An 11,260-nucleotide genomic window follows, 5' to 3' on the forward strand; every position below is an offset into this window, starting at 1 on the left:
AAAAATGGTATCATAACATAATATTAAAATTTTATTTTATAATAGAAAAGTTTTGAATTCAGTCTTTAATTTAATGAACTCAAAAGAAAAAATAAAATATCATAAAGTAAATAAAAGGAAAAAAATCTATATAAAATATTGACACAAATAAAAAATGAGACTGTTGTATATTTTCTATTGTTAAATAATTGTGTTCAAGATATATTTTCCATTATATATTGTTAAGTCTCACTATTTTTAGTATAAATATATGCAAATAGGAAGTAATAATGTATACCCATGTCCATCTAACGTTTTTCATGCAAGAACGGTGTTATATGTGTACGTGTGTTGTGAGAGAGAGGGAGAGAATTGAATCTAAGAGGAAAGTGTGAAGTGTGAAGAGAGAGTGGGAGTGGTACTGAGATAGTAGTAGTGTAGTGTGTCTTATTGGTGCGCTATTCTATGCATTTGAATGTAAGTTGTTGTATCCTTGCTTTGCTTCACTCTTCCCTCCTTTGCCGGTGCCATGTCTCCTCCATACCCAAACACGCCAAAACTCACCCCATATCAACTTTCCCCTAACCTTCTAATACTCCCACGTGCACTCCTTCATCTTTCTTTCTCCCACTCTCTTTCTTCTATGCTATTAATCTCTCTCTAATCAACGCTAAACACAAACAAGACCAATATTTATATTTACCATGTTTTTCCATTATTTAAATACCTAAATTACAGAGTTAATCTTTTTCAGCCAACAGTCCGTCAATAAAATAGGTAACACTATAGTAAAGAGGAGTATTGGGTAAAAAGTAAAGATTGCACTCTTTTTAATAGAAAAAAGAAAAAATAAAGACATCATGTGAAATGCACACTTCTCTCAAAATATAATTATAATTGAGTGAATACCCACCCAAAGTTAACGGCTTTCAAGTATCAACTTCATTTAAACTCGATTTCACCTGAGTTTCGATCTTACCATTTTTACCAAATATCATTCTTCAATAAAAAAATCCTAATAAAATATTTAAAGATAACCTTCTTTTAACCAAAAAAGACAAAGATGATAATGAGCGAGAATAAAAAAACAAACAAATTAAAGTTAACTAAATTTTATTACGTATAGTGGTGGTTATTTTAGTAGTCCATAAAAATTGCTGCAAAATAATTTAGCAACAGTTCAAAGTAGTTGTAAAACCCTAAAAACACTGTCGCTGTATATTGTTGCTGTAGTAGTATAATTGCAAATCTTTTTTATTTGGGTTAAATACTTCACTCAATATAATAATTATACATAAATAAATATTTACACATAATTTTAAATAATAATAATATATGCAAATTAAATATGTAGAAAAGATATGACTGTAAGAAAAATAGTTGTCCGTACAATTGATATAAATGACTTTATCTTTCAACGGAAATTAAGTTTGATTTTAAAATGGTGAAAACTCAGGTGCAGTCGACTTCACGTGATGTTGATAGATGAGAGTCGTTACATGAAAATTTATTCAAATAAGTCAAATCATCTAACGGCTTCAGTTATCAATTTTACGTGAAGTCGACTGCACCTAAGTTTTTCACTTTTTAAAATTATTAATTAATACGAGAGCTTTTTCTTTAACTGTTTTTATTTGCATGTAAATATCTTTTTAATATAACTCAGAATGTCCGAAAATATATTTTAATTTTAATAGAGTGAATAATAGTAAATTTACCCAAAGTTTTAGATCAAGAACACAAATAAGGAAGCAAGTTGATCACCCTGTTTAAGGTTGTTGACTAGCATTGAAATTAAAATATTCTTCTCCACACAAAAATGGTTCTACATGTATATTTGTGTTAGCTATTGTTCTGAATATCTAGAATAGTATATGAGGCTACTTAAAATATTAATTACTAAGAATTTTCTATACTAAAACTCTAAGAATTCCAAATGAAACAGGCCAAAAGTGGACACAAGATTTATTTGTTTATTTATTGCCTTTTGTCGTCCCCACTTACCATCATCTCTCTCATCTCCCACAAAACCATCGTCAGCATCGCCCAGAACCTCTCCCTCCCTCTCCTCCCTTTTCCCACGTTACTGGGATTCGAAATCACATATTTTCCTACTAAGTTTTTATTCAATATTAGTAGGATACTGCACCAAAAATTAGTTATCAATATATTTGCGTATAAATATATATGTGATTTAATTTATTTTCAATATATATTTATATTTTAACATATATTTTATACTAATGACTAACTTTAGTAGCTGATTTTAATGTACATATAGCATTACTCATAAAACAAATAATCTCTCTCCTGTCTATAAACTCTCTACCAACCTATATGTATGCACACTCACCACATCAAACCATTTAACAGATTATTTTTAATTTTATATTTTAACCTATATTTTATATAAATAACTAATTTAATAATAATTTTTTTCAATACAATTAACATTCTTGAAATAAAAATACAGTAATAAAACAAATAATCTCTTTCTCTACCAACCTATATGTACAACTACAACCCTCTCACCACATCAAACCATTTAGCATACCATACAATAATACTACAGCTTCTCTCTCTCTGTGTCTCTCTCAACATGCAAACTCATCATCACTCTTTCTCATCCTACATATCCTCTTGTGGGAGTAGTAGTACTACTAGTCCCTTCTTGGACAATCCCGAAGATGCCGATGTTGTGCTTCTTGATGACGAAGAAGCCTCCATTTCCCTTTCTCTTGGGCCTCCCGGCCAACATCACAACCCCAAGATCTCTACAACTTCACCACTACTGCACCATAACCATTACAATCCCAACCCTAACTGTGATGATGACCAGAGTGGTGTAACCGTTGCTCTACACATTGGCCTTCCTTCCACGACAACAACAACTGCACCCAACACCACCACCACCATCAGCACCACAACAAGTAAAACTGATACCCTTCAGGGTCAGTACTGGATCCCTTCCCCTGCACAAATCCTCATTGGTCCCACTCAGTTCTCTTGCACTGTCTGCAACAAAATGTTCAATCGTTTCAACAACATGCAGGTTAGTCAACATTATTCAGCCACATTTATTAATTATACTGACCACAGCTTATGTAAGCTAGTCAAACATTTAAAAAAACTCCTAAGCATTTATAATATTCAAAGAATCACTGTTAGTCAGTGGTCCTATCTTTTAATTTTTTTACAGATAAAAAAATGGCTATGCAAAATCAACTCCATTTTCAAATGCTCTTCTTCTTAGCACGAATATGCAGTGTCAATTTGTTGGGTGCACTTTTTTACCTTTTTTCCCCTTCTTCTATGGATTTTACTTTCAAATGTCTCAAGGGTTTTCTTTAAAAATCTTTCTCTATGTTGTTAATGAATAAAATACGAAAAGTATTTAGGTGAATAAATTATTTTTTTAACTAAATTCAAATACGTTTTCTTCAGTTGATTTTTATCATGTCAATAAATTATTAAACTTAATTACCAAAATGAATTGCTAACACAAAATCACTGACAAAATATATAAAAGTTTTAATTTTCTTTTTGATAAATTAAAGTTGGCTAAAGCAGTATATGAGGCAGAAGTGAAATTTGTCTAATTTGTAAGAGAAATAATACAGATGCATATGTGGGGACATGGGTCACAATATAGGAAAGGACCAGAATCATTAAGAGGAGCAAAGCCAGCATCTTCAATGCTGAGGCTACCATGCTATTGTTGCGCGGAAGGTTGCAAGAACAACATAGAGCACCCAAGATCAAGGCCTCTCAAGGATTTCAGGACACTGCAGACTCACTACAAGAGAAAGCATGGCGCCAAGCCCTTCGGCTGCCGCAAGTGCGGTAAGCCCTTCGCCGTCCGAGGAGATTGGAGGACGCACGAGAAGAATTGCGGCAAACTTTGGTTTTGCATATGTGGCTCCGATTTCAAGCACAAGAGGTCCCTCAAGGACCATGTCCGCGCCTTCGGCGACGGCCATGCTCCTCATACTGTGGAAAGCTGTGACCAGTTCGTCGATGAAGAAGAAGATGATTATGAACTTGATGATGACGACGACCTAGACTTAGAAGATAATAACAACAATAATAGTAACGGCAATCAAGGTGTTTTTAGTTTCAATTAATTAAAATACATGTGGGTGTAGCGTGTGAGTTTATCCTTTAAAGTTTAAACTAAACTTAATTAAATGTCTCAAAGTTTGAATTCAATCTTATTTTTCGTTTGAAAATAATTCTATTTAGATAAAAACTCAACTGCAAAGATTTTCACGTAAAATTTCTAGTTGTGAATAATTAAATAATTTAATATATTTAATTAAATTATCACCTACTATTTATTTCTTCTTGTACTTGCTACTTTCCCTTCTAGTATAAAATAATTATCTATTATTTGAACAAAATGATATACTAAAAAGATGAATCAATGTGACTAGTTAGAAACAACTTTTATTTAGGTATATCACTTGGTCTAAATTATATTTGATATGGGGAAGAAAAGTAATTATATTATTATGATATAAGGTTTGTTGTTAGATTATTGGTTTGTATGTACATGGCTAAGAAATGGAGTAATCAATATTAAAGAGGGTGTGTTTGCTGCTGTTGTTGTCATGGTGTGTGTTAATGTTGTTATCACTTATCACAATTGTTCACAGCAAGAGAGAAAGAGATAGAGAGAGAGAAAAGGAGTGCGAGAAGATGGAGACAAACAGTGAAATGAAAGGTAATAAGGTTCTTGCATTAAATGCTGGAAGTGGCAGTCTTATCTAATCAAAGGACGTTTTCTTTTTTTATGCTACTTTCTTCTATTTTCTTTCTTTTATCCGTGAGAGAGAGAGAGAGAGAGAGAGAGAGAGTCATGAAGGTAGTCAAGAGAGTATTCAGTGACTGCAGATGAGAGACAGACATGCAGACAAGGGCAGTCACAGATTCTACTGTTCACATCTTCGCATTTGCTTGCCATAGATATTGCGCAGAGAAAGAGGGAAACAGAGTGAGAGAAGGTTAACATTTGTTTTCCTTTTTTTTCTCTTCTTTCTCCTTTTCCTTTCCTGTTCCGAGACAAGAGGGGATTTCTAACATTACAAAGGTAAATTTTTTATTAAAATTTAAAAATATTTAGGTTATTTTTTTTAATATGTGAAATATTTTGTTTTCCTTTTATATGTTTAAAAAGATACTTTCTATTTTTTTCTTTTTCTTTCACTTTTTAAATATTAAGGACAAATTAAAATAAGTACTTAATAATCCATATGTTAGAAAAAAAAAAACATAATTTTAACCTATTATTTGCATCATTTAATAATATCTAAGACACGTTTTTCTTTGTTTTGGATACTATTTATAAGGTTTAATTATTCTATTGGTTCTTATAATTTTACGAAATTTTTAATTAGATCTTTGTATTTTTTTTAATTGAGTTCTTATACTAATTTTTTTTAATTGGGTTCTTATACTTTTCTTTTCTTTTATTTGGATCCTTACACTAATTTTTTTAGTTAGATCCTATAAAATTAAGGTAATTACTGCTAAGAGGGACCTAATTAAAAAAAAATTAATGTAGGAACTCAATTAAAAAAAAAGTATAAAAACCTAATTAAAAATTTTGTAAAACTATAAAGACCAATAAAGTAATTAAACCTATTTATAATTAGGTTAGTGCTCACTTTATTATATATAGTTGAGTTATTTTAATTTTTAGATAATGAGTTAAACTATTTTTTATTAAAAATGTTATTCAAATTTTAAAGGATTAATTTAATTTATAATTATATTATACGGAGAATAATTTATACGTAATAATTCTAAATTCATATTTATAATCAAATCTTATAAACAATATAATTAAACTAGATTTGCACTCATAATCAAATCAAATTACGTATAAAAGCAATATAATTTAATTTTTGGTGTTTAATGAAAATTTTAATTATTGTGCTCATAAAATATTTGATTACTTTACAATAAAAAAAATTAATTATATATGTTGATATAGTCAATTAATTACTCTGTTAGAATGTACATATGAAGCACACTTATAGAGCCTTTCTAATATTACTTACGAAAAATATTTTTAACTTATTTCATTTTTAAGGAAATAATTTGATTTATAATTGTTACTTATGAAAAATGATGTTCACTCATTTAATTTACTTAGACTAAAAAGTGACTGAGATGATGAGTATCAACCTATTATTTATTATAAGATAGTAATGTTGGTTTCTTTTAAGTATAATGGTAGTAACTTTACAATGCAAGTTTAGAAAACTTTTGTGAAATAAAGATATCAGTTATGAACACAGTCTTTTTATTTATAAATATAGAATGAATACGTAAAAATTTTATTACTATATAATAAAATATAACTTTTAATCAAAGTTCATCTTATCCAATTTAGACAAAATTATTAAAATTGTATTCAAAAATTTATATTAATAACAAAAATAATCTCCAAAGATTTAAATATGAAACAAATCTTCAAAAAAATTAAAAGCATAAAAATTATTTTTTTTTATCTTTAAAATTTGATAATTTTACGGCTAATAAATTTCTCATGCAAATCTTTTATGTAAAGGGTTGATGCAAATATTTTTAGAAAAAAATCTAAAGATCAAATTTTATTTCAAATTTTTTATATCTTTTAAATAGTTATTCAAATATTTTTATAAAAATTTGAATCAAATATACAAACTATCTGCCAAATACAATAAACATTTACTTAAAAATTAATTTGTTCGTTATTTTTATAATATTTTAAAATCTTTTAAAATTTTATTTATTCATATATTTTGAGATAATTTTTATGAAAAATACAAACTCAAAAATACCATATTTAGTAGTTTATTGTGCATTTTAATGTTTGAAAGAATGAGACGTTATACGAGTGGTGATTATAGTATGGGGGGGTTGAGTTCAGTGATGAGTGATCAGTGAGAAACTGAGGTTGGACTAGCACTGGTTAACACTTTGAAGGATTGCTACTGTCAGTGTTCGCTACGATGGACCACTGATTATGTGTTGCTGTTTTTGGGGTTTCACCCAAAGGGCTACCTTTTGCCTTTTCAGACCAACTACAAACAGATACTACGCAACATTTTCAGAACCTCTTTTATTTTGTTCATATTATTATTGTTATTTTGTTCTTTCTTGCATTCTTATCCTTTTAACTCCCCCCGTTATGTATGGACTTATATGTGATAGTAAAAAAAGTGAAATAATGGATTAAAGTATATATATATAGAATAAAATATACTTCAAAAAATAGAAATTAGTCAAATACATCACAAAGGTTGTCGTTAGTCGATGCTAAAATTCAAGTTATTGAAGAGTAAATAATTTTTTAATAATCAATTGATGTATTCATTTTTAATATTTTATTAGTTGTTAGATATACAGATTAAGACATATATTAATTAATATAATTTACACCCTACACATACACTACAAAAAAAATATAGTATTTATATCATAAAAAATTGTTGCAAAAATTACTAATTATGTCACTAAATGATTTTGTAACAAAAACAAAATTGTTACAAAATTATTACGGTAAATTCTCTTACAAAACTTTTTTGTAATAAAAAAATAAAATTGTTGCAAAACAAAATAATATTTTGTAACAAAAACTTTTAATACAAAAACTATGGTTTATTACACAATCGAGTAAAATATCTTTGTAACCATTTCAAATTTTGTGTCATAATACTTTATGACAAAATATTATTTATTTTTGCATGGTAATATTTTTTATTTTTTTAGTTACAAAAATAAAAACTCATTTTATAATATTTTCTTTTTAAACAATTAATATATCAACATCTATATAAAATATAGTAATATAAATATAATAAACATCTTACATATAATTAAGATTTTTTTATAATAAAATAGAATTAAAATTCTACAAAGTCAACTAAATATAACTTTTTCCTAACATAAACTAGTGTCATATAGGATTATAAATCCTTGACTCTTCTAGAGTCAATACAAAATATAATATATTGTCATCAATTTTGCACTCCTCCAAATTGTGAACAATGAAAACCAAAGTTAAAAACAACATATGTCAATATCTTTATTAAAAATAAAAATATAAAGTGTCAATATAATAATTTTTACCAACTAATCAATCATAAATTAACACTGAACATAGTGAAATAGGTTAATTAAAATAAAAATTATATGCAAAATGTTAAATAGAAGACAACATCACTTGGCTGGAGTTAGCTGGAGGCTAATATAGCTGCAAATTCAATTCTAAAGGGCCAACAAGCACACGTTTTTTTTTTTCCTTAGAGAGTTTTCCACTCACAAGCTCCCAAACTAAGATGTGAGGAAGAATATAAGCAACAACAACCAAACCAACTAACAAAAAGAAAATAGGACAGATCATAGCTTTCCTACACATTCTTCTGCTCTATAAATTAAACTTAAAGCAACATGATCCTTCTACTAACAATATATATCAAGCACAATAAAAAGACTCATAACTCCTATAGCTTTGCACCTATTCTCCTTTGTTCACAATCTTTGATTCATAATGCTGTGAAGTGCATGCACCACCTCAACAGAGTCATCCACAGTCCACACCTCTTTATCTCTTCTTCTCAACTGTCTTTCAAACCATGCATGAAAGCACTCCCTTGTTTTTTTTTTTTTTCTCCCAATAATTACAAACCCAAGCAGTTCAAAGCACAGGAAAAAATATGTAAACAATATGGGAATATGCTGCCACAAAAAATCCACAATAACCTAAAAATATTTAAACTACCCTCACCTACAACTAATCCAAAACTTGAATAAACCAAACCCCAGCAATAAGTAACCCCGCTTAATAATTCAGAACTTAAACAATAACAGCATCACCTAATTATCAATATCTTGTTATACATTGAGAACTTTTATTGATATGCACATAACTCTAACAACTTTACAACAACTCAAGCATGTAATATCATCCATTATCAATAACTTTAATAATTTCTATGAGCTAATTAATTACAAATTAAGGCTATTTTTTTTATATGAATGTTATGCGTGTGTTGTACTTTGTTATAGATATGGGATGTGTTATACATTGAGATGATGGCTGTTTTTTTTAATTGACAGAGTAGAAATTAGACCGTCTGATTTTTTTTTATTGTTGATGTATTGATACAAATCATACGGTTCCATTTGTATGAAAAATAAAAATTCGAAATTTTGAAGGTACCAAAATTGGTAGATCCGATTTGGATGTTTTATTCCTTTTATTTTCAACCGAATTAAATCAGATTGTCCGATTTGTAGGTGTTAAAAAATATTTTATATGGTTAAATGTAAATTGGACCATCTAGATCCGATTTGGATGTTTTATTCCTTTTATTATCGACCGAATCAAATCAGATTGTTTGATTTGTAGGTGTTAAAAAATATTTTATATGGTTAAATGTAACTTGGACCCCACACACACACACATTCCTATCCTAGTTGGCAGAACTTTCTCTTTTTTTCCATTTCACCATCGTTCACATTTTCAGAAGTCTCACACTCGTCTTCTTCTGCTTAAAAAATTCAAACTTCTTCTTCTGTTTCAAAAAATATACTGAGTTTGAATATTTCAATGTGAGGTAAAATATATAAGATCGACGATAGAGTTTTGTTGAAAGTATATTATCATCGTCAAATTTTGCTACAAACTTTTGAAGGAGTGAAATTTGTATGTGAAAATATGTTGGAGATTGTTATTTCATTCACACTTTAATTTGAGAAACTGAAAGGTATGATACATGAGAAGATAGATCTTCAAATATTAAGGAGAGTTTCATGTATTTTGTACAGGTATGCTATTCAGTATTTGGTGGATTCTTTCAGTTTCAAACTAAATATGTCACTGATGAAACGAGCATGCAAAAGATGTTTTCAATGTATATTGAAACTTGATCTCAGATATCGTTTATTTAGTTTTATATTGAGTTCGAACAATCTGAAGTCGATCGACAAATCGAACGGGAATATTACAATAGTGATAGTAAGAAAGAGTTTAAAAGTAACTATGAGGTTGTTGATCCAAATGGAGCAAAGATCAAGCTAATGGCACTACATAAGGAGGCAGATGTCGCAAAGGTGGCAAATGCATTAGCAAATTAGTATCTGTTTGAAGAGTAATCTTTCATACGCGTGCTGAATTTGGAGGCCATGCATGCACCAAAATTATCTGAATATATGAATACTGTGTTAGACATTTGTATGAGAGATTACAATTTTGTTATTTTTAGTATTATTTGATCGATTAAGTATTTATGTGACATGTGAATACATAATTAGGTAGCATTTGTTTACATATTTATTTGTTTAAATTTGAGATAATAATCTTACTAAGTTTGAATAATTTTTTAGTTTAATTTAAAGTAATTACTTGAGTAGAAATAAATACAATGTATATATTTATATTAATATTATAAATATTTATTTATAATGTATAATTTTAATATAAATTTATAAATATTTACTTATGATTTATAGCAGATAGGTGAATTTAAATTTTACTTATTTAATATTTATTTATTAAACATTTAATTGATGGTGTCGTTGTAGCAGAACTTCCTGTTATTGCAGATGGTGAATTTGACGTGGGAATGGAATTTAATTCCAAAAAAGCTATCGTTACAACGATGAAAGATTATACCATTCATATAGGTGTAGACTATCAAGTATATGAGTCAGAACTAATGACATTTTATGCCAAATGTACACAATATGCCTCAGGATGTAATTGGTTGATCAGTGTTAGCATGATCCGCAGGAAGTACTGTTGGGTTATAAGGAGGTATAATAGTAGCCACATGTATACTAAAGCCACAATTTCTCAGGACTATTCGAAGCTAAAGTCCAACACAATTGCAGAAATAATAAAGCCGTTGGTAGAGGCAAACCCGCCTATAAAGGTGAAATCAGTTATTGCGAAAATACAGTCGAAGTTTAATTACACCATCAGTTATTGCAAGCATGGTTGGCAAAGAGAAAATCAGTGAAAAAATATTCGGAGGTTGGGAAGCATCGTACGAAGCTTTGCCCATATGGTTTGCGGTCATGTGTTATAAGGAGTCATCAACAGTCGTCCATTTTGAAACTATGCCTGCATATCAGGGCGATGGCTTAGTAACTAATATCCAGGTATTACATCGAGTCTTCTGGAGTTATTATCTTTGTATTAGAGTATTCAGATATTATAAGCTAGTTGTCCAGGTGGATAGAACTCACTTGTATAAAAAATATAAAGGTCGTTTGTTCGTTGCAGTTT

General features: G+C 28.9%; 1 protein-coding gene across 1 annotated transcript; it reads left to right on the plus strand.

Annotated features, from left to right (window-relative positions):
* The first annotated feature begins 2,578 nt into the window (after nt 1-2,578).
* LOC107490921 (zinc finger protein WIP6-like) lies at nt 2,579-10,991 on the plus strand. Its single transcript, XM_021144112.2, has 3 exons — nt 2,579-3,031; nt 3,600-4,083; nt 10,555-10,991. The coding sequence occupies exons 1-3, from the start codon at nt 2,579-2,581 to the stop codon at nt 10,989-10,991; spliced, it is 1,374 nt and encodes a 457-aa protein (XP_020999771.2).
* The last annotated feature ends 269 nt before the right edge of the window (nt 10,992-11,260 follow it).

Source organism: Arachis duranensis, chromosome 5 (assembly GCF_000817695.3).
Source record: "Arachis duranensis cultivar V14167 chromosome 5, aradu.V14167.gnm2.J7QH, whole genome shotgun sequence".
Classification (NCBI taxonomy): domain Eukaryota; kingdom Viridiplantae; phylum Streptophyta; class Magnoliopsida; order Fabales; family Fabaceae; genus Arachis; species Arachis duranensis.